This window comes from Phascolarctos cinereus, unplaced genomic scaffold (assembly GCF_003287225.1).
Source record: "Phascolarctos cinereus isolate Bilbo 61053 unplaced genomic scaffold, phaCin_HiC Scaffold_4;HRSCAF=312, whole genome shotgun sequence".
NCBI lineage: Eukaryota > Metazoa > Chordata > Mammalia > Diprotodontia > Phascolarctidae > Phascolarctos > Phascolarctos cinereus.
The window spans coordinates 509,259,233-509,284,499 of record NW_027555847.1 but is presented as its reverse complement, the minus strand read 5'-3'; the positions used below and the strand labels follow the sequence as shown (position 1 = coordinate 509,284,499).

The 25,267-nt window shown below is 38.5% G+C and overlaps 1 protein-coding gene across 9 annotated transcripts in view; it reads left to right on the top strand.

Moving 5' to 3' along the window:
- The window catches only part of DLGAP1 (DLG associated protein 1), a 1,123,488-nt gene that overhangs the window by 690,587 nt on the left and 407,634 nt on the right, over positions 1–25,267 (top strand). For 4 of the 9 annotated variants that reach the window (XM_078153489.1, XM_078153491.1, XM_078153488.1 and 1 more), the window contains exon 4: positions 16,591–17,616. In XM_078153489.1, coding sequence (XP_078009615.1) covers positions 16,663–17,616 — 954 coding nt within the window. In that variant the 5' untranslated portion in view covers positions 16,591–16,662. Of the gene's footprint in view, positions 1–16,590; positions 17,617–23,222; positions 23,333–23,601; positions 23,799–25,267 lie in introns of those variants that run through there. The other 5 variants (XM_020970669.2, XM_020970670.2, XM_020970667.2 and 2 more) reach the window with 2 other exon arrangements.

Here is a 25,267-nt window from a genome sequence, read left to right as displayed (position 1 = left end):
TACTTCCCAGAGCTGTTGTAAGGATAAAATGAAATCATATTCGTAAAGCACTTATAAAATCTTAATGTTCTATATAAATAAATGCTAGTTATCATCACCATCTTCATATTTCCCTGTGACTAAGGGGCCATCCTTATCTGTTAAAAAAAAAAAAGAGGGCAATGGTTAGACCTCTGAGGTTTTTGAGTTTATGTACACAATAAATTATAATATAAGGAAAAATATACACAAGAGCACTTCACAATGCTATAAGAAATTTAAGAAGGGACAAATCATAGCTAGGAGGATAAAGTCAGGCTTCATGAATAAGGTAGTGCGTGAGGTGGAGAAGCAGGAGATAAGACTACAATTCCATTTTGGAGAAAAACTAATAACAGTATTCATTTTGGCCGAGGATACTTCTGCTATTTCCCTCAAGGTGTTTTCTATTCTCCAGCATAACTATCTTCACATGTTGTTATAGATGTGCTGATCCAGTGAGGGGAGGGGGAGGGGAGGAACCTGCAGCCTGGAGGCCACATGTGGCCCTCTGGGTCCTCAAGTGCAGCCCTTTGACTAAATCCAAACTTCACAGAACAAATCCCCTTAATAAAAGGATTTGTTCTATAAAACTTGGACTCAGTCAAAGGGCTGCACCCAAGGACCTAGAAGGCCACATGTGGAGGTTCTCCAACCCTGATTAGTTGATCTATCCCCATGCCCCATTTCCTCAAGCTGGGTCTCTATTTTAGATCTTGCCCTCAATTCTATTTTGACTTAAGCCCATACAAGTCATTTCTCAACAGACTTCATGGTTATTTTTCTTGTCTCCATGAATTTCCCCAAAAATTCATGATTGCATTCTCATCACACAGGGTGGTGACCCATTCAGAAAAAACTTTTTGACTGAATGGGCCGCCTTGTCCAATTTCAGATTAATCACAAAAAGATGCCAGGAATAGTTTATACTTTTCTTTTTTCACTGCCTCCACATCAGAAATCTCTCTCAAATCCTGTGGTATTCTGGTAAGGAATTCAGCTTATTTCAGTTGGCATCGATACACCAGTATTAATTCTGACCCACATTATTATGTGTTCTTAAAAAAAAATACTTCCCTCCATCTTCTTGCCCTGAAAAGCTATCATGAAATCATTTCTTTGTGGCTTTGTCTGAAGATACACACAATTGTAATTGTGCTGCCTACTGTGAACATGTTGGAGACAGTTTGTTTGTACCATGCTGAATTTTTTGAAAGGGGAAAGCTTCCAATGGTACGTCTAATAGGGAGCAAGCTGATTACAGGAGTTGTTCACAAGCAAAAATCAAACTCCAGATGATTAGGATAGCAATTAATGCTGATGAAAAGCCAAAATGCATTCTGCGGGTATAAAATTGCTTAGCATTTGTTCTTTGAGTTATATAAATGTTGCATTTAGAATGTGCTCCTCCAGAGGTACAGTTGCCTTAATTTGAGGGGTACAACATGTTCAATCTGAACCTAGGCATGAGTCTATAGAAATTAAATGGAGGAGAAAAACAATATTAAATTACTATTGCAAATGCAAATTTAGGTCCTAGTCAGGTCAAGGAATATTTTTAAAGCAGAGTTTTTGGCAGTATTAGCTCACCCACTCATCTAAGTTAAGGTTTTTGTTTACTTCTTGCTTTGGAATCTTGCTTTGTGCATTTGGGGATGCTCCACTGAAAAGCAGAACATTGGCAGACATTTGTACCATTCTCCACTCTTTGTTCCTATGGAATTGGGTTTGGGGACTGGGGATTTTTTTATTTTTTGGCAGGGAGAGTTCAAGAAGGGGTTGATGGTAAAAACTGTAGCCTTATTACAGAGTGAGAATTTTTCCTTCCTTTAACATTGTGCTGCTCCAAAAGATTGAATGGGTCTATTTACATATGAGGTGGGTTAATCCTATCCCTGCACTCTGGGGATGAGGGGAGAGTGGCAACAGCTGGTGCATCAGCAGCTGGCCAGTGAATTCTATTTGTATCCATCTCTTCCTTTCATTTTCTCCTTTCCTTCCCTCTTCCATGTACTCTAATTCCCATTCTTTCTCCCTTTTCCTTTATTTTTTTTCTCTGTATTAGCATTTCTGTTAATGCAGTTGTCTAGAATCACCCACCATCACCACCACCACTGCCACTTAATTCTTCATTGAAATCCTATTCATTCATTAATGCCCATCTGAAATGCCACCCCCACCCCAAAGTCCCTGATCTTCTCAATAATGCCCTTCTTCCTCACTTCACATAGTGCCTTGCATTTCTGTAATGTACTTTGCATATATTATAGTTATTTGAGTAAGTGTAATATTCTCATGTGCTTGAGTCATTTCAGTCGTGTCTGACTCTTTGTGACCCCATTTGGGGTTTCCTTGGCAAAGACACTGGAGTGGTTCGCCATTTCCTTCTCCAGCTCATTTTACAGATGAGGAAACTGAAGTAAACAGGGTTAAGTGACTTGCCCAAGATCACACAACTAGTAAGTGTCTGAGGCCAGATTTAAATTCATAAGGATGAGTCTTCCTGATTCCAGGCCCAGCACTCTATCCACCATGCCTCTTAACTTCCCCACTAGGTGGTAAGACCCATGAGAGCAGAGAATATTTGTTACCCAACTTTTATGTTTACCCTGATGCTTAGCACAATATTCTATACATAATAAAGAGTACATAATGGGAAAAGCACTGTACCCGATGCAAGGAGAGGCCCCTGGTCAAATATCACCTCAGATCCTTATTAGTTTTGTGTCCATGAGTAAGTCACTAAGACCTTCTCAGCCTCAATTTCCTCATTTGTAAAATGGAGCTAATATCTTTAGGACTTTCACAAGGCGATTATGAGAACTGAATGAGATAATGTATGTACAATTCTTTTTGTAAACTTTGTAAAGTGATATGTAAATTTTAACTATTAATAGGCACTTAATTCACACTTACTGAATTTTAATTGGAATCACAGGTTAGACTCAAATCTTGGTTTGTATTTGTTGAACACTACAGCCAAAATGCCACTTGTAATAATGTATCTTCAATAAGAATAAAGTTATGCTGAGCAGTTTGTGGAGAATATGACTTCTCTGGAATTGCATGTGTGATTTTGCATTAAATTTTAACAAGAGCCTAGAGACCTTTTAAAAATAGATGCATCAATAAAAAATCAATCCTCTTTTCAATCCACCAGTGGGTTTGGCAGAGTTCAGGCTATAATAAGGACCCACAGAGGAAAATGAGGCATCTTTGCAAGAAGGGCACCCTCCATCCCCTAGATGAATTTGTTTTACCCAATGCCTGGCCTAGTGAGGTTGCAGGAGGTTGAAGAAAAGAATTGTCCCATGACACCCTTACCAGAAGATGTGGTCCCTAGTCAGGGCCTGTTTAGTAATTGTTGCGATCACAGTTTACTAGTTGCCAGTGATTCTTCCTAACCAGACAAATGAGTGCCTTCAGTTTGTCCATTCTGTGCATAAAAGGAGGGACGGGGAAATTCCTACTCAGACACATGCATATAAATCAAAATGAAATAAGAACTTACCATTCTTGCAAGATAACATCACCTGTGTCAGCATCTCCAAGATGCCAGTTTTTTTTTTGTTTGTTTCTTGAGTCTAATCAATTCCCTTTGTGGAGAATATTCTTTACGAACTGTTAGATAAATCTTCCTTTACTCGTCATCTGCATTGCCAACCTGCTATTCCAGGTGTGCAAGCTTTTAGGTTTGTGACGTGTTAAACTGATCCCTTGTTATTTGTCCTTCATTCTTGCAGAGGACTAATGACATCACAAGTGTAATGCCTTGACTTGCATGTGATTTAAGTGAGGCAGAGATGCTCAAAGTTGTCAGCCTCACTCTCTCTTCCAGAGTCATCGAAGTCCAGTTACAAAAGTTAAGATGACTGGCAATGGCCCAGTATGTAGTAGATGACCTCGGCCTTTCTACAGTAAGGTCTTTCCCAAGTTTCAGTTTGTCTGAGGCAACATCCATTCACCAGCTAAGGGCTAGGTAAGAATTGAGACAAAAGATGGCCCAATTCTTAGACCACAGAAATCTTCCTGGTGAAGTATTCACCAATAATTGCTACTCATCCTCCAATAAGAATAGGTGTGTAGGATAACAAGATCACAAGTATAGAGCTAGGAGCAACTTAAAGATCATCTAGTCTAACCTGCTGATCTTATAGATGAGGAGACTGAGGCCCAAAGAAGTTAAATGACTTGTCTAAGGTTACACAGTTAATAAGAGTTGGAAGTGACCGACAAATGAAGACACTGACTCTAGAAAGGTGAAATCACTTGCCCTAGCACATAGATAGTATGTGACATCAGGATTTGAACCCAAATCTCTTTGCTCCAAATATAATATTCCATATGCTACCTAAGTGTTCAAAAATGTCGAAGTCCCAGTTGGTCACAATTTCTTTCAATGGCTACAAATTTTTTACTCCACCAAAAATAAGTTACCTTGTATTCTTATCTTTGTACATAAATGCCTCTTTTCTCCTACTATACTGGAGGTTCCTGAAGAGCAGAGATCTTATTTTGTAACTCTTTATATCCCCAAGCACCAATACAGAGCCTTACACATAGTGGGTGTGGCATGTGGATTGATTGAAATGACTGAGGAAACAAAAGTTCAAGCTTCCAAGTTTATCGATTTATTAAGCAATGCATGCCAATTGCATAACAAATTGAGACCAGGCCTTCTCAGCTTAGTACTGAATCCCAAATACAAGAGGAGATCAATTTTTATGCACTAAAAGAAAACAATAAGCGAGATATAAACCAGGATACAAAATTAGGTAATCTGATTTCTAACTGGAGGGAAAATTAAGGGTTTTCTAAGTTGGGAGTGGGGAGCAAGGAAGTGTAATTCCCTGAAATGAGAAAAAGAGGTGTCTCACTTTGCCCCAAGTGTCTGTAGTCAATAAAAGGAACATGGAAACTAACTGGCCAGTAAAGTACCAGTTTCCAGAAAAGACAGATGGGCTGCTTGAGATGTATAATTGTGAGAAAACTCTTTCTATCAGTCTTCAGATCTGACTGGGTTTCTGGTCAGTATAGCCTAGGTCCTTAGTCTTTAAACAACAGTAATGGTCCAGCTTCCCAGTCATGCACGGCTAGGTTCAAACAATGCAATAATGTTTTCTCACAATTCCCATAACTGAATAAAGTTTTCTCACAAGACAGAATTTAGACTAGACCCATAATGGAATAGAAAAGGAACTGAGGTAGATCCAGAATTGAGTCATAAGATGCAGTCAGTGTGGTTCACTCAATTACCACATAGGTACTCAGTAAATGTTTGATGACAAAAAAGAAGAGGATGAAGAAGGAGAAAGAAAAGGAGAACAAGAACATTACCAATGAGAATAAGTGTCCTTGGGTACCACTTTTAGGCAAAGGATATGAATAGAAAAATGAAAAGAGAACAAAAGAAAGGATATGCCAAAGTTAAAAGGAAAAAGAGAAGGAAAGAGAAAAATGCTCAATATAATATGTCTATAGTATAATCGATGAATGAATAAAAAATAGTACATATTAAGTAATTACTACGTGCCAATATGGGGCAGCTAGGTGATACACTGGATAGAACACCAGGCCTGGAATCAGGAAGATCTGAGTTCAAATGTGGCCTCAGATACTTGCTAGCTGTGTAACCCTAAGCAAGTCACTTAATCCCTATTTGCCTCAGTTCCTCATCTGTAAAATGGAGACTGACTAGAGAAGGAAATGGCAAACTACTCCAGTATCTTTACCAAGAAAATCCCATAGATCAACATCCGTGGGGTAACATAGAGTTAGACATGACTGAATGAAGCAAAGTGTGCTATTTTAAATTAAATATATTAAGTACCAGGGACACAAATACAAAAGCAAACCAACCTCAAAACAGCTCCTATAAGAGAGTGTTGGTAAGATGGGGTGATTTGGTTTTGGAAATTAGAGTTGATGAGTTGGAGCTATTGGTGGGGGAGGCATACAGGGAAACAAACATTTATTAAATACCTACTATGTGCCAGGCACTGCAAAGAATTTTCCAAATATCGTCTCATATGATTCTCACAACAACCCCTCAAGATAGGAGTTATTATTATGCCCTTTTTACAGCTGAAGAAACTGAAGCAGACAGAGGTTGAAAGACTTGTCCATGGTCACACAGCTAGTAAGTATCTGAGGCCCTATCTGAACTCAGGTATTCTTGATTCCAAGATTGATATGTCTTTTTCAGTAGCAACAATGGCATTGATTTGATTACAGTTTCCAGAGCAAAATGTTGAAACAGAGAGGGGGGAAGGTACAGGCAATTGGCAAGAAGATGGCCAGGATAGATGTCTAGGTGAATTATGAGGGACTGATGAAACAAGCTAGATATAGTGGACCATGTGAATTTGAACCAACAATCTGAACAGTATGGGTGCCAGGGAAGGAGTTTGAAAGTGAATGGATTGTCTCCCAGAACACGGTCTCAGGAGGTGCATTGGTCCAAAGAGTACAATAGCAGGACAGATGGCAAGAAAATGGCTGAAGTGGACAACTGGGTGATTTGACAGCTAAAAATGCTAATGAAACCTAAGAGACACATAGTTTCCAGCTTGCCTAGGTGATAGTTGTGCTGAATTCTACTCTTACTAGATGACATCTTGTGTAATATTTGCACATTTTAGTAGAGAAGCAGACAAAATAGAGAGTATATGGAAGATGATGACAAGGATGATAAAGAGCTTAGTCAGTTGAAGGAATGGGGGATGTTTAGCCTGGACAGAAGACTTGAGAGGTAAAGAGAGTGAGGCATGCTAGCTGCCTTCAAATATTACAAAGACTATCACATGGAAGAAGGATTAGACATGTTCTTCCTACTCTGGAGGACAGAAGCATGTGTTAACAAAGGGTAGAAATTTCAGAGGTAGATTTAGGTGTCATGTAAGGAAAATATTCTTAGCAATTAGATATGGGCAAAAGTAAGTAGATTAACCTTAGCTGCAGGTGTTCAGTCAAAGGCTGGGATGGTCACATGTCCAATAAGTTATGCAGGAAATTCTTACTCAAATACATGACTCCTAAGGTCCCTTACACCCTGAAATTCTGATTCAGAAGGATGTAGGAAGATGCATTTGTGTCTTAAGTGGCACAGTGCAAAAAGGGCTAGATTTGAAGTCAGAGACTCTGTTAAATTTGCCTCTGATGCTTTACTCCCTATGCAATCTTAGAGAAGGCACTTAATTTCTCTCAGCCTCAGTTTCTTCATCCGTAAAATGAGGGGGTTGGAAGACATGAACTACACAATCTCTCCCACTTGAAATCCATTAGTATCATATCTGTGTGCCTAACTTCTTCAAGACTCAGTTTCTTCATCTGTAAAAGGAGAGTTAGACTAGTCGGCCTCTAAGGTCATGTTTAGCTCTATACTGCCATGATATTATGATTCAGCGGAGGAAGCTAGAATTAAAGATCTTTTTTGGCCTTCAGTATAGAAAAACTGAACATGTACAAAACCACTATTAGCCTGTTACCTATTAGAAACTTTCTCTCATGACATGGTTTTCTCAGATTTCTGAGAAATATATAGGATGTCCTAAAAGTTTTAGTACATATGTATGGTCAGCAGCTCATAATCCTCTTACAAAAATAAATTGAAAAGGCAAAATGATTTATGTTCTGTAGGAGTTTCCTTAATGCAGTTAATAGCTCCATTTTAAAATAAAATGCATGTGCTTGGCACTAAGCTGAAAAACAACACATTTAATGTTTAGTAAAAATCGCTTTTGCGTGTTTCATTTCCAGAAAATGTGTCATTGGGCATTTAACTTAATGTACCATTAATAGACCTAATATGTCTTTTAATTTGCCATGTCTGGCCTCAGGTGGTTATCATCCAACATGTAATACTGTTCACATATCAATGATAATTAAATATTGAGAGTATAATTTAAATAATTATGCACATTTTAAGGCAAATATATATAATTCATGTATTCAGCCCCTGCCAGTTTCACATTTTATTCAGAAAAAGAGCATCTATCCAAGGCATCAGCTGCCTCCAAATGAAGGTTTGAAAGCACTGCTTTGTATTTTGCATATTGAGATTCCATCATATGTAATCTTCATAAGACATATTGTGTGATTGTGACTTTACTAGGTAGTCCATTTCTTTTTTATAAAAAAGATCCGTTGAAAACTACACTGTATTCCATGAGGCCTGTTATAATATGATATATTTTATGATATATTTTTCCATCTAAATAAGTTCATTGCAGTTGTTTTGCTGACATGTACCAGAAGTCATATATAAACACTCCCTAACCCTCCCTGCTACAATATATTTGTAATCCCAGGGATCATCTAGCACAGTGATTGGACCACTAATGGCTCCCTTTAGCAGCTACACACATCCGTGTTTTTCCTTTATATTCTCTTCCTGCTCTACAAAGAGGCTCAATATCTTCAGTATCTCCATTCCCCTTCCTCCTATCCCCCCTTCCCCATTTGCTGAAGGAGCTGAGTACTTCTAGGCTCATTGTGTTCTATTGAAGGGTCTGGGAATTCCCCTTTACTCAGACCTCCTGAATCCAGGAAACTGGACAAATCCCTATGACACTAGCAGAAAGTGGAATTTTTGTTGAAATTCATGAGGTACCTCAAAAAGGAGTTAAGAGCTTGCTATCAATATTCTATATTCCTTCCCAGGAAAACTAAACAAGGAGGCATGGAGGTAATATTGCAGGTCACTGGACACTTATTTGAATATTCCCTCTACATCTTTACTAATGCTATCTTACTTATTCTTGACTAAGAAAGGAAGTTGTGCTTCCAATCCCTCTGTGTCTTCATTGAATTTGCCCATGTATGGATCAATCTCTCCCTATCCATCTGTCTGTCTGTCTGTCTGTCTGTCTGTCTGTCTGTCTCTCTCTCTCTCTCTCTCTCTCTCTCTCTCTCTCTCTGTGTGTGTGTGTGTCTCTGTCTCTGTCTCTCTCTGTGTGTCTCTCTGTCTCTCTCTCTTTCTCCCTCTCTTTCTCTCTCTCTTTGTCTCTGTATCTCCCCATCTACTTATAGCATTTTCCTGCTAACTACAACATGGTGAGGTCTAGTCCTTTCTTTAAAAAATCATTAAGGGCTATAAAACTGTGTATACCCTTTGATCCAGCAATATTACTATAGGTCAGTATCCCAAAGAGATTTTTTAAAGGGATGGTGGAAGGAGGATATATTTGTACAAAAATATTTGTAGCAACTGTTTTTGTACTGCAAAGAACTGGAAATTGAGGGGATGCCCATCAATTGGGGAATGGCTGAACAAGTTGTGGTATATGATTGTGATGGAATACTATTGTGCTATAAGAAATGATAAGCAGGCTGATTTCAGAAAATCCTGGAAAGACTTACATGAATTGATGCAAAATAAAGTGAGCAGAACCAGGAGAACATTGTACACAGTAACAGAAACGTTGTCCAACGATCAACTGAGAATGACTTAGCTATTCTCAGCAATGCAATGACCCAAGACAATTCCAAAGAACTCATGAGGAAAAACATTATCTACTTTCAGAGAAAGAGCTGATGGAATCTGAATGCAGATAGAAGCATACTATTTTTCACTTTATTTTTTCCATATGTTTCTATTTTTCTTTTGGTCTGTTTCTTCTTTCACAAGATGACTAATGTGGTAATATGTTTTACATGATTGAACATGCATAACCTATGTCAAACTGCTTATCCTCTCAGGAAGGGAGAGTTGAGGGAGGGAGGGAGAAAAAAAATTTTATGAATGTTAAAAATTGTCTTTACATGTAATTGGAGAAAAAATAAAATATTTTTTAAAAAATTAAAAAAATAAAACAAAAGATTGTCTTTAAAATTATCATTTGATTTTGCCACCCCCTCAAGCTGTCATCTTCTATCTCTCCTCCCTTTCATTGCCAAACTCCTAGAAAGTAGTCTTCCTGCCTCCATTTCCTCACCACCCACCCACTTCTCAATCATTTTCCATTTGGATTTCTACCCCTCTACTAGTAACAGAAGTGACCTATTTAAAGTCATCAACAATATCTTAACTATTGAATATGAAGGTATTTTTCTCAATCCTTGGCCTCCTTTACCTTTTGACCACAACTTTTTGACACTTAAACCATACTCTTTCTCCTGGACAGTCCTCCCTTAGCTTCCATGTCACTTTTCGTTACTGGTTCTCCTACCTATCTGACTACTCTTTCTCTGTCTCCTTAACTGATCATCATCTATTCCTTCTTTTAATGTGAGTGTTTCCATGTCTGACCAGTCCCATCTCTTGGCTTCTCTCTCTACCATCTCTCTGTAATCTCATCAACTACAATGAATTCAAGTATAATTCTATGGAACTGACAATCTTTATATTCACTCCTAATCTCTTTGCAGAACTTCACTCCAACATTATACTGCTTACCAGATATCCCACAGACATCCCAAATTCAACATGCCAAAAATGAAACTTATTATCATTCCTCCCAAAATTTCTCTTCCTCCATCTTTTTCCAAATTTTCCCTATTTGTCCCATTGTGGATACCACCATCCTCTTAGTCACCCAAGTTCAACACCTCTATTTCAATTCCTTCCCCTGCATGCTATCGATTACCAAATCTTGTCAATTCTACTCCCATAACATCTCCTATGTCTACCTCTTTTTTCTACTCACAAAGATCCACCCTAGTTTGGGCCCTTATCACTTTTTTTTTTTACCATAGGAGCCACCTAATTCACCTACCTACTTCTAGTCTCTCTCTTTTCCCATATATCTTCCCTACGGGGTCCAGCTAGGTGGCACAGTAGATAGAGCTCCAGGCCTGGAATCCAGAAGACTCATCTTCCTGAGTTCAAATATGGCCTTAGACGCTTACTAGCTGTGTGACTCTGGGCAAGTCACAACCCTGTTTGCTTCAGTTCCCTCATCTATAAGATGAGCTGGAGAAGGAAATGGCAAACCACTTCAGCACTGCTGCCAAGAAAACTCCAAATAGGTTGCAGAGAGTTAGATGTAACTGAAAAACAACTGAACAACAACAATAGTTTCTAAAATAGTTTTCCTAAGGTCCTGTTCTCACCATTATATTTCCCTACATCCCCTGATTATAGTAGGCCCCTAACACATATTCATTGAATTGAATCAACAAGTTTGTCTCCACCCCATCCTGTAAGGGTTCACCATTGCATAAAGAATAAGATAAAATTCTTTAGTCTCGTATTTAAGGTCTTCTAATTCTATTTAAGTTCTTCTGCTCCCACTCACCACTCTCATCTTATTTCATACTGTTCCCCTTCACAAATTATACTGCTAATGATTCCCCAAACTCTCAATATCCCATCTTTCCCCTCTGTGTCCTCAGACAACCTGTTCATTTTCCCTTCTCAGAATTTTTGTCTTCCTTCCAGGTACAACTAAGGTTAAACCTCCATGAAGCATTTCCTGATCCATCTAGTTATAGTACTCCTTCCATTCCAAGTTTTCTTTGTAATATACTTATCTGTCAACATGTTATGCTAACTGTCATTAGTTATACTATTAAGAGCTTACTATGTAAGGTACTATGCAAAGCTCTGGAGATATAAAAAAATGGGTGATAAGCAGTCCCTGAATTCACATTCTAATGGGTTGGGGGGGCAACACAGGGGAGGCAAAATATAGATAACCAGGTACATACAAGTTAGCACAGTTAATGGGGACACCCTCTATTCAGATTAGCTGGAAACTAATCTCATACAGGAAGTCACTGGCAGCCTGGGGGGAGGGGGGAGGAGGAGGAGGAGGGAGAGGCACCTAGAAAGGCCACATGTAGAAGATAGAATTTCAGCCAAGACTTGAAAGACATGACGGAAACTAAGAACCAAAACTATGGTGAGTTCCAGGAATGGGAAGCAACCAGAGCAAAGGTACAAAAAACAGAGGAGGAAGTAGGCCAGTCTAGTCTAGCTGGATCATAGAGTACATGGTGGGAATTAATGTATAAGAAGACTGGAAAGGGAGGAAGGAGCCACATTGTGGAGAGCATTAGAGGAGGTTATATTTAATTTTAGAGATAATAAGGAGCCACTGAGGTTTCCTGAGCAAAGGGATAGCATGGGTACACCTACATTTTAATAAAAAATCACTTTGTAGAAGTGATGAGGGTCTGAACTATAGTGGTAGCTGTATGAATAGAGACAGAAATGCTGCTGAAACAAGATTTGGTGATAGAGGGGACATTTGGGGTAAGTGAGAGTGAAGAGTGTATTCTAATGTATATTCCAGCTTTAAGAATAGTTCTGGGAAAATAGGTCTTGAAGAAGCTGTTTTACAAGTCACAGAAAGGGATTTTTTTTAAATAAATAAATAGGGTTAGCCTACACATTTTATAAGGTACCTTCTAGTTCTAAAGAAGAAGGAAAAAAGCACCAAAATAATGAGTCTGGATTACTGAGAGATGGGAGTGCCATCAGTGGTAATAGGGAAGTTGGAAAGAAGAGAGGATTGGGGTGAGGATGAGGAAAAAGAATGGAGATAATGAGGGGTTTGGGGACAGGTTGAGGTTGAGATGTCTACAGGACATCCATTCAAGATTTCTAAAAGACATCTGGTCTTTTAGGACTAGAACCCATGAGGAAAGTTAGGACTATAAGTATAGGTAGCTAGAGATACAGATCTATCAGCATAGAAATTATAATTATATAATTATAATGTCATTGTTGAAATCACCAATTGAGAAGAAAAAGCAAAGGCTCAAAATAGCCTTGAGGGGGCACCCATGTTTAGTGAGTGTGACAGAGATAAATGTCCAGCAAAGTAGACTGAGAAGAAGATAGGAGATGAATAGGAGGATAGTCAGGAGAGAGCAGTCATGAAAATCTAGTGAAAAATCTTGTGAAGGGTGAGTATCCAGGGCATGAAGATCATCAGCAGTACCAGCTGCTAAAGAGAAATCAAAAAGGATGAAGACCGAAAAAAAGGCCATCTGATTTGCAGATGCTGGTAACTTCTAAGACTTTCATCTGAATGAAGAGATTAGAAGCCAGATGGCAGAGAGTTTAGAAAAGAGTGAAAGAACAGGAAGTAGAGACACCTACTGTCTCAAGGAGATAACTCAAAAAGGACAGAAGTATAGAATGATGGCTAGTAGGGATGGAAGGACCAAATGAGAATTCTTTTTAGGTCAAGGAGATGTGGGAATGTTTGTACACAGCAGGGAAACAGCCAATGAGTACATCAGGAGAGACTGAAGATAAGAGAGTGGAGGTAATTGTGGAGGTAAAAGTTTAGAGAAAACAGGAAAAGATGGGATCGAGGGTACACAAAGAAGCATTGACCTTGGCAAAGAGAAGACTCATCTCTTATCTTGAGACTGGAGAGGAGATATTGGAAGAAGATGTTTGGGTAATGTGAGATTAAAAGGAAGGGAGAAAGGAAAACTTTTAGTAAATGACCTCAATTTTCTCTGTGCAACAAGGTCCTTAGTTAAGAGAGTGATGGTAGAGTATGCCATAGGAGGCTTTAGGAGAGATGAGACAGTTTGGAATACTGTGGATGTTTTATTCTTCCAGTAGAATGTAAGCTCTTTGAAGACTGGTACTATCTTGTTTTGGTTTTGTCTTTGTTTACCAATAGTGCCAAGCATAGTGCCTCCTGCTTATAATAGGCTCCTAATGCAAGCTCATTGAATTGAATCAACACACTTGTCTTCAATCCATCCTTCTTTGTATTTGGCCCTTTCCTCTCCAATCAACCAGTGAATGAAGCAATGGACAAGCCTTTACAAACCACTTGCTATATGGGACAGGCACTGATCTAAGCACTGAGAGCACAAAGACTAAAGAGCTTACCTTTGAATGGGGGAGATAGCAGTGTGTGTGTGTGTGTGTGTGTGTGTGTGTGTATATACACACCTACATATACATACACACACACACACACACACACACACACACACACACACACACACACACAGAATATAGACAAAGTGAACACAAGGCAGTTATGGAGGGAAGGAACCAGCAGAACTCATCCTTACTCCAGGACTATTTCTTGTTGCCAGGGACCTTATATGAACACTCATTAGGGGAAAAACATTTGTTTTGTGAGTTAACTAAATTATAGGACTTTGAAATTTCAGGAAACTTTAGAGATCTTATTTTATGAGTGAAGAAATTGATGCCCAGGAAGGTTCTTTGATTTGCCCAAGGTCACACAGGTGACAAGTCAAAGAGCTGAAATGTGAACCCAGTTCTTCCATCTCCAAATCCAGTGTACTTTCCACAACCTAGCAGCTCCCCCAAGTACTCAAATTTCTTACTTCTCCCAGGACGTTGTTTCACCATCAGAAAGAAAGGATGTAGTTACAAAAACGTTGGCCAAGCTTAAAACATCCTATAAAGCTTTCAGATCTGGACATCCCGGGTAGTTGACAAGACTCAACCTCCCTATATTGTCCTTCTGCTTTAGGCTAGGCCCTTATTTGATTAAACCACTGATCTCCTCTCATTTGAATATCCCAAAATGGAATTTTGGAAAGTGTTGTTAGCTTTACAAGACATCTCAAAGAGAAAATAATTTGCATTGTAGGAAGCTGCTACAGAAGTATGACAAGCCAGGCAATCCATTGGAACTCTGTCAGCTACTAAAGGACAGATAGTTTGTTAAAGAGTCAAAAGAAAATATGAATTGGGTCATGCTTAAATACCAACTGTGCCTTGTTGAGTATTGAAAAGGCAGGTGTGAACTGTATAACAATATTTTCATGAGTTTTTTTTGTTTGGGTTTTTTTCCCGCTATTTCCTAAAGGTTAATTATTCAGGCAGCTAGGTAGCAAGGTAGGGAGAACACTGGACTTGGATTCAGGAAGACTTGAGTTCAAATCTTGCCTCAGATACTTACTAGTTATATAACTTTGGGCAAGTCATTAATTCAGTCTGTTTTCTCTCTTGCAAAATAGAGACAATAATACCTACTCCACATGGTTGTGAGGAACAAATAACAAAACATATATAAGATGCCTTTGCAAAAAAAGCTACTATTGTTATTATTATTATTGGATTATTCATGTCTTCTGTGATTCCTTCTCTGCACAACCTATATTTCTACTACCATCTGAGCACAGCTCTTAAGCTCAAAGGGCAGGCAGAGAAGGAGAGGATGTCTAATTAAAATCAGCCAATTTAGTTTTTGCTCCCTAAGCTATTGAAAAGATTTAGTGAAAGGAAGTTCTTGATTCACTGAGTCTGAAATCATGTTTGTGGATTATCTATGGATTTAATTTAGCATCCCATTAACTTTTTCTTCCTTCTGGCATCATGGATAACATAGGATAAAGTGTGCATATAGCTGTGATCATGGAAGCCTAAAGGACCATGATGGCAATATTCTGTCCTTCCTATATAAGTATAGTATAATTGACTTCATTTATATTAAAGTGTCTTATCTCCTGAGCAGATGTCAAAAAGAGACATCAATTTATTTCAACAAGCATTTATTAAGTACTGACTGCACTGTGTGTATATATATGTATGTGTAACGTGTATTGACATATATAGTACGTATATGTATATGCATATATATGTAACGTGCATTGATAGCTACTGTGCTAGGTACTGGACATGCAAAGACAAAAATGAAACAGTACTTACTTTCAAGTAGTGTAAATTTTATCAGAGAAAACATCAGATAGATAGGAAGGTAGATCAGATAGAAGGGAAGATAGATAGATAGATAGATAGATAGATAGATAGATAGATAGATAGATAGATAGATAGATAGATAGATAGATAGATGGATGGATGGATGGATATATACATAGATAGATGGAAAATACATATAAAATAATTTCTTAGAAAGGATACAAGCCACTAGAAGTAATCAGGATAGACTTCCTATAGGAGAAGACACTTAAAATGAACTTTGAACACAGCTAGGTAATGAGGCAGAGGTCAGGAGGAAATTCATTTCATTTCAGAGATGGGGATAACTGTGAAAAGGTATAAAGACCCAAAAAAATGGAATCTTGTATATGGGAAACAGTGAGCAGACTAGTCTAAATAGAAAGTAAAGTGAGTGAAGATCTGTAATTTACACTAAAACCCTAAAGTAAGGCTGGAGCCAGATTATGATATCCTCAGTAATAAAAAGTAGTTGGGAGGAAGAAGGAATGCATCCAGATCACTTGTAAATAATATGACAATAATATTGTTGTTGTTGTTGTTGTTGTTGTTGTTGTTGAGGCATTTTCAGTCATGTCTGACTCTTCATGACCCTCACAGGTTTTCAAAAACTAATGATTTCCATGCCTATGATCTTCACCCAAAGTTCTAGAGTCAACTCTTACCTGCTAAGAGGCTAAAAACTTTCTTAACAGGGAATTTAAGCTATAGCCAGTTGATGGAAAGAAATGTGTCTTTGTTCCACATTTATGAAATGAGATAAAGTGGGCAAAGTGCTTTGCAAGTCCCAAAATACTATATGAATATGAGCTATTATTAACACTATTAGACAATAATTACCACAAGAGATTGAAGATACAGAAAGCACATTTAAGATAAGAAATGACTGTTTACTAAGAGCAGTTTAAATAGCTCATCATTCTTGTTCTTTATTTTTCTAGGCCTTTCCCAGAGACCTGTCTGGAACATAGCCACATGGTGTAGATGACATTGGCAGTCACTTTACATCAGCGATGAAAGGGTTATCTGGCAGCCGTAGTCACCATCACGGAGTGACCTGTGATTCTGCCTGTGACTCTCTATCCCATCACACAGACAGGAAGCCATACTTGTTAAGCCCAGTGGAGCCTCACCCTGCTGACCACCCTTACTATACTCAGAGGAACTCCTTCCAAGCTGAGTGTGTGGTCCCCTTCAATGACCCCCTGGCCAGCAGTACCTTTCCTAGGAGGCATTACAACTCCCAGCAAGAGTTGAAGGAGGAATGTGCTCTGGTTCCCCGCACCCTAGCTAACAAGGCAAATCGCCTTCCTCCCAACCTCCTGGATCAATTTGAAAGGCAGCTCCCCCTCAACAGAGACGGTTACCACACCTTGCAGTACAAGAGAACTGCTGTGGAACACCGTAGTGACAGCCCAGGAAGGATTCGTCACCTGGTCCACTCTGTCCAGAAGCTCTTTACCAAGTCTCATTCTCTGGAGGGACCGTCCAAGGGTAGCATCAATGGAGGCAAAGCCAGCCCAGATGACACACAGACGATGAGGTATGGCAAGAGAAGTAAGAGCAAAGAAAGACGGCCAGAACCCAAAGCCCGTTCAAATGCCTCAGGTTGGTGGAGCTCTGATGACAACTTGGATGGTGATGTCTGCCTCTATCATGCCCCCTCAGCAGTGATGACAATGGGCCGGTGCCCAGACCGCTCTGCCTCACAGTATTTCATGGAAGCCTACAATACAATCAATGAACATGCAGTCAAGGCCTCCAGGAGTAATAATGATGTCAAATGTTCTACCTGTGCAAATCTTCCCGTCAACCTGGATGCCCCACTCCTGAAGAAGAGTGCCTGGTCCTCAACCTTGACAGTGAGCAGGGCCCGTGAAGTTTACCAGAAAGCTTCAGTTAATGTGGACCAGGCCTTGGTGAAGTCAGAAACCTGTCAACAGGAACGATCCTGCCAATATCTTCAGGTAAAGTCTTTGTGGAATGACTGCTGTTTAGAAACACTCATTTAATCACGGTGGTACTCTGTCTTCAATATTACTATGGTGTGATAGTGGAAAGAACATGGGACTAAATGGAGAGAAATAGATTCTACTCTTGGCCCTGTTGTTAACTAATTATGTGACCCAGGGAATATTACTTAACATCTATGTATCTTAGTTTCCTCATCAGGTCAAATTAGGAAAATATAGCTGATGTGTCTGTGTCAGTTGTTATGGAAATCAAAAGAGATAAGAAAGATAGTGAACTCTGAAAAGTGTGAGTCTATATAAATGTGAGATGTCATTATTAATATTTTGCTTTTCTCCTTTCCTAAAAGATGGGATAGAGGAAAAAAACGTCTGAAATCTACCTTTTGTTAATGCAAGATTTAGCACTTTGAAATTCAATGAGAGCTATATGTGGTAAAACTCTACAGAGAACTGTTAGGTGTAGAGGTGCTTTATTAGTAGTTCTGTATTTATCAGAGCCACACTGAGTACATGGAGAACTGAGCCAACCATTCCTAACCTGAGGAAGAACAGCACAGCAGAAAGAACATGAGATCGGGATTTAAAGGTCCTGGATTGGAACCCAGGCTCCATCTCAACTTCTCTGACATTTTAGATGTTTCCATCTAAAATGAGGAGATCTGTGGTCCCCTCCAGCCTTAATGCTATAATCCTATGATCTTTGCTTACATGGGAGGACTTCCTAGTGCAGAGACCAAACAATCACAGGCACAGAAATTCAACATGGTCAAGCTCTAAGAAGGCAGCATCAATAGAACAAAACACGATAAAAGTAAATATACAGCATATATAAATGTCAATATACAAAACACTCACATGCATTGAAAGTGGATAGTGCCTTCCCAACCACTATCCAAGGTCTCCTGCTGCTTTTCCCTGACCTAATACCCTTGTTATTTATTTTTAACAAATTTCATAAATTGGAGTATGAAGAAAGGAAGACAGGAGTGCAGGGAGAGTGTGCAAGTACTTGTGTACATGCAGACTGGGATTTGCCACAGGCCCATCCCTCCATATGGCTAGCCTTTGCATTTACTTCATTTTTATGCTTTTATATATTCCTCTCTCCTGTCTTCACACTCCTATTGTGAAAGAAGAAGCAAGAAAAATGTGCCTTTTTGTGGAGTTCTCCCTGACTGCTCTTTTCTGCTTTGAAATCATGGCCCACCTGCAGGCACCATCTCTGCTTTGGAAAGCTTCCATGGTAGCCAAGAGTAAATGCCCCAGAGAAAGGTCGTGCAGAGGGGCAGTCAGCAGTACCTTAGGACCACATTATGAAAACATTATGACCTATCTTTCTGAAGTTCAGGGGAAGTGGCAAAGATCAATGAATCAATGAAGCATTTATTAACCATTTAGCTACATGCAAAGTGCTCGTATACAAATAGAAAAGGCAAAATGGTCTCTGTTCTAAAGGAACTCACACTCTAATTGGGAGAGACGACATATATAAGAAAACAGAGCTGTGTGGCAAATGGAGTGATCTGGAAGTCCAAAATGAGCAGCTAAGATACATACGGCAAGGCCCAAGGGTCCTGAGGTTATAATATTATATCCTTGGGTGTGGCCTTTTGACTGAGTCCAAGTTTCATAGGATAAATCCTTTTATCAAGGGGATTTGTTCTGTGAAGTTTGGATTCAGTCAGAGGACCACACTTGAGGACCTAGAAGGCCACATGTGGCATTGAGACTGAAAGTTCCCTACCCCTGGGTTATATCATCAGGTAAGATGGCAGTTTCTAAGGAAATGAAAGGTGTAGCATCAGCGAAGGGCAGATGGTAAGGTCGAAAGGTCTTCCACTTCACTAGAAGGAACTTCGTCATTGACTTTCAGTTCATCCAAGCAAAGTGAATGCCCATTTAAATATTCCCATCCCTACCCCTACACTCCTACCCCAAGACATGGCATCTGGAGGGAGTAGAGATGAAGGAAAGGCAAGGGGGAAGGATTCCCCCTTCTGGTAGGACATAGTTACCCTAATAAGGTGGCTAAAACAGTTGCCACAAATCATTCTATGTAACATAAGGATAACCATTAAATATGATGTCAGACTCTTTCCCTATACAATTAAATTAAAGAATTTAAAGTCAGGCTCACCCCTGAAGTTAGTGATCTAGATAAAAATTTTTGACAGAAAAAAAAGATGGCAGAAACATTAAGATGCATAAATAACAAGTAATTTTACCTATGCCTGCTATGTAACTTTGAATAAGTATCTATGCTTTAGTAAATAAGTGAAAGGATAGATGGAAAAGTCTAATAGGATAATGAAAGATTGGAAGTGGATTTGAGTTCTGCCTTTGTGGGTAGGTTTATACCTCCATAACTTCATGTATCCTTCTCCCTCTCCCCTTCTTTCACTTTAGAATGAAAATAACTTGGGGTGGGGGAGTAGGAGGAGATATAGCTTTAGGAGAAATGTTTGTACATAAATGAGAAATTTGAGTCGGTATAAGATTCTGCATTTCAGTGTTATAAAAAGAAACCTCATGCTATGAAGATTTGAAATTTTCAAAACTTTTCCAGTTTCCACTTTCCATTTTCAAATTTTTTGCCTTCATTTAAGCATGTCATATCTATCTATCTATCTATCTATCTATCTATCTATCTATCTATCTATATATATATATATATATATATATATTCTGAAATTATTAAAAGGCATTAAACATGTTAATAATCATATTCCATTTTGGGGAGCAACCAAACCTGAATAGAAAGTAAAAACACCCAACCATTTGCAAAAAAAAAAAAAAGAAGTACACACTGTAATTCTGTCCCACCTTCATAATTCTTGAAGGGATCAAATATTTTGATTAGTAACATATTTCAGAATTCCAGGTGATGTGATAGGCTTTTAAGTGAAATAAATGGAAAGTAAAGTGATTTCTAGCAGCTCTTTTGTGTTATTCTCCAGCCAAAAGGTTGAAGAATGGGTTCCTGAGCTCTATGTGTTTACCTAGTAAGGAGGAGGATAAGAGTTCTCCTCAGTGAAAGCAATAGGTCTCCATTTCAAGGAAGGAAGGAAATTTGACACACCCTCAGGAATTCTCCCAAGGGTACAATGACAATTCTGGCTCTATCTATGACATTTCAAGGCATATATAAGGGTATTTTAACCCGTAGCCACCAATCTCCTATACCAATTCCACGCTAAAACCCAGCCCCACAATATTGAAAGGGGATCTAAAAAAGTTTCTGGCTGTAGTTTGTTTTAGTTAATATGTACTATATAGATTACCAATTAATTACTAACAGTCATTATTAAATAGAGAGGCAGTGTAGCATAATAAAAATAGCCTGGACTTGAAGCCAGGCAAGATATCTGGGTTTAAATCTAGCTTCTGACACTTACTAGCTGTTTAACTCAAAGCAAGTCATCTAACCTTTCTAAGCCTCTCAGTTTACTCATCTGTGAAATGGAAATAATATACTATAAAGCAGGATTGTTCAGATGAAGAGCACCAGTGCTGCACAAAAACAGCTGTTTAAAAAGAGTTAATTACTGATCACAAAGTAAGGTGGAGAATAGATGCCAACAGGGAGCAATCTTGGCAAGTGGCCCCCATTGCCCTTGGCCAAGGGTGGGACAGAGTGGGGTGGTGCCAGTTGTGGAATCTTGCGACAATTTTTGCACTCTGGTCAAACTTACATAGAGATTTAGGCAAAGAGTCAGTTGGCATTAATGGGATCCTGCCCTACCATCAATGGGGGAAGATAGTAGTATAGTCAGGACCAGTGAAATGAGGGTATTTCCTGACTTACCTAATAGAAAGAGAGGAATGAGGGGCAGGGAGGCAGAGAACTTAACTCTGCATTATCCAGTAAGAGGTTAGGGGAAGGGATTGGGGTGGGGGTGTGGGGGAGGAAAGAGAGACATATTGCCCAATCTCTGGCTTAATTAGCCTCAGCATATATGCATCCTGGGGGAGGCTGAGGCTGTACTAGTTGAACTAGTTTTCACTGGTTCACAAATACCCACATATCCCTACATCAGAGAGTTGTATCAAAAAAAATTAATAATGGGGGCAGCTAGGTGGTGCAGTGGATAGAACACTGGCCCTGGATTCAGGAGGACCTGAGTTCAAATCTGGTCTCAGACACATTACACTTACTCGCTGTGTGACCCTAGGCAAGTCACTTAACCCCATTGTCTAGCAGAAAGAAAGAAAGAAAGAAAGAAAGAAAGAAAGAAAGAAAGAAAGAAAGAAAGAAAGAAAGAAAGAAACCAAAAACAGATTACCATAGTATAATTTTCTCCTTCTTTGATTCCCTTCCTCCATTCCTTTATGTACAAAAATTAACTGGTGTATGTGTGCAGCCATAATAACATTTATAGTAGGCTGTATTTCATTCTTTCTATTTGTGTACTTGCGAACTAGCACAGTGTCTAACGCATAGTAGGAGATTAATAAATGCTTGTTGATTTGATTGACTGATGGTGCTTTTAACATGTACAAAACACTATACATTAATTATCTCAGTAGGTCTTCACAACAATTCTCCGAAACAGGGTTTTTTGAATTTTTTTTTTGGGGGGGGAGTTCTCCCAAGTTATAAATGAAGAAATTGAAGCTTAGAGAGATTTAGTGACTTGTGCAGAATCACACAGCTAGTGTTTAAGGTAGCACTCGAACAAGTCTTCCTGACTCCAAGTCTATCACTCTATTCACATATACAAAGCTCTTTGCAAATCTTAAAGTGGTCTATAAATGTTAACTATTATCGTTAGTTGAGACCAGGTTGAGATTTCACAAGCATCTTTTTTTTTTCACAAGTTTTGCATTTCACACTAGGGAGATAAACACAACAATGCAATGTGGACAAACCTCTGTAGAGCACCATATAAGAGAACTAATATTTAGCTTTGGTCATTGAAACAAACACATATAACTAAATCATACAAATAATGAATAAATTTGTTCATTTTCTCTTTCTGTTTTACTTTTTCACGTGCATATGCCTGAATCCCACTTAGTACAAATAATGAGTCCCATGAAGTAGTTGAATTATTCGAATTTGCCCCACATTTTTCCACTGGGCTGGAACCCAAAATTTTACATAATTATAACTTTTTAAAGTGTGAATTTGAATACATGTGACCACTTCAAGAGATTCATTATTCACACTAATTGGGACCTAGTTGTCTATCTATAAGATATACACACATAAACACTGATACAAACTCCCTCAGACCAATAAAAAAAACTATTCGATTTTTACTTCACTTGCCAGGATTTATTCCTTTGTACAACTGCTAGATGAATTTCTAGTAAACCAATTGCATGATGTTGTTACTGTGACTATACAGGAAACTGATCAGTTCCATAGGTATTATGGTTCCTCTATGGCATCAGTTCAGAAACCCAATATTGCAAGGTTGAAATCATCCATGTTCCGATTAACACATACAATTGGCAATATGTCCTCACTCACAAGCTGTTTGCAGTTAATTTTAAAAAGGCTCCTCTTTTTTACCAATATTGTTATTTTTAAATGTCAAGAATCAGATGTCTGGTGTTCAGAATTGTTGTACTGCTGCCAGTGACTGTCTCTGTCAGGGGCTGGAGCAGGGACATGGATTTGAAGACATTAAAACTGTTTAATTCTCAGATGAGATGTGGTTGGCTTTTATACATTTGGAATAGAGCATTTATGGCACATCTCAGGGTAAGTGCTAATTGTGGAGTCTAAAGGTAAATAGAAATAGGACCAAAGGAGAAAAGGATGGTTCTTTTAAGATATTAGCTTTTTTGCTTAAAAATCGCAGGACTCTTTCTCTTCATGACTTTTTATGTAAGTGCTGTGTTTCTAGCAACTGGCATGTGAAGCCATTCAGAATAGCAGGATTTTAGATTCCCAACTGTTAGTCTTAAAAAAAAATCACCTCAAATTGTGGAGTTTGCGTTCATCCACAGCAGAAGCAGGAAAGAAAAACAAATGCTCTCCGGTAGAAGTAGAGAGAGGAGGGGAAAAGGAGAGAGAGGGGAAAAGAGAAAGCAAGCAAGGAGACAGAAGGAGAGAAAGCACTCTGTTAGAGATGAAATTTTAAGAGAGGAAAATGATCGACCTTTTTAAGGCTGAGTGGGTCTCTTCGGTTTGTGTTCACGTTTCCAGAAATGGAAGGAATGACCAGGTCTGGGCTAAACTCTTCTGTTCCTTTGCATATTGTGTTAATGTGTTGTTGTGGGTATTGTCTTTTTCATTTTTGTTTCTGCTGAAACTAATGGGTTAGTCAGGCTAAAGTAGCTAGCAACTTAATGTGTGTATAGACGGTAAGAAAACAAGTTGGTAAGAAAACATCAGATAGTTTTAAATCAGTATCTCCACAGGGACTTTTAGATAATATTTAATTGACACAGATGAGCTAGTAAAGTGTCATTAGAGGACATTATCTGTGCTAGGGAATAGAAGCGGGACCAGCCAGCTTTCCAGGGCAGGAAGCTCAAAGCTTACTGTTCTTTTGCTATATGATTAAATATCCTGGAAGAGTGTTCTCTTCTGTATTAATTTTTTTTGCCTCCCTAGATAAGGTATTGTAAAAGATTGTTTAAGAATTCTTTATGTAAAGCATGAACCAAGGATTTTGTTTTCATTGCAGGTATAAACTATAGCAATTTAAAGTATCTTATTGTAGGAAATTCTGATCTTTGCCCAGTTATCCTTCTCTCTCCCTCTTAATCCCCTGCCACCACACATACACACCTCATTTTAGGGCAATTTGAATTGGACTAATTGTGTTAGAAGCTACTTACTGGGAAATTCATAAGTGTTGAACAGTTCTGATAATGACTTTGACTAAAAATGATGTTTCTCAGCTTTTTTTCAAAGCCTTTAGCTGAATTAGTAAAAATATTCTTCTCTACTCTTAAATTGCCTTTATAACCCAGCAAGTGCATGTCATGGTTCTTGAATATATTTGTCCTTTGGTTTATGTGGACTGTTCCCTGAGACCTTTCTATAACAATCTTGATAAAGACATAATCTCCTCCTTCCCCACTTAATAAAAAACAAGCTTACTGGTTATGAACTAGGTTTGAATATGGAGTCAGTACTCAGTAAATGAAATTTGAGGATTCTCAGTCTAATGCTCTGTTAGCTCTGTCCAAGGTCCTGTCCATACGTGGTCCACATATTTTTTCCCTTATGATAATAGCTAAATCCTATGGGAGACTAGGGATTCTGAAAGGCTCAGGAATAACTCAAAGATCAAAAATATGTGGGAAAGACCTCTTTGGAAGCAATTAATGTGAGAATTTATTGTTATTGATCTCTAAATCCAGTATCCTAAATACATTTTAGCCAAGTTGAAAAGAAACTAGGATAAACCAAAGCCAGAAGTTTTCTGTATGTAATATGGTATAGTTGATTCCTTGGGGTTACAATATGGTAATGAATGTAGATCAATAAGGTAATATTAACCCTTGGTATAAGATACATATATCTTGGTAGCAGGCGTTGTTTTTCTCTTTGTTCCTCCGATAATACAGTTTTTTGCCAACTTTAGAAGAAACTGTTGTGTCTTGTGCTGTATTTTACATCATATTTAAATAAGAGGTAACATGCAAAAACACACAACACATTTGCTTTCTGTTTGTTTTTTTT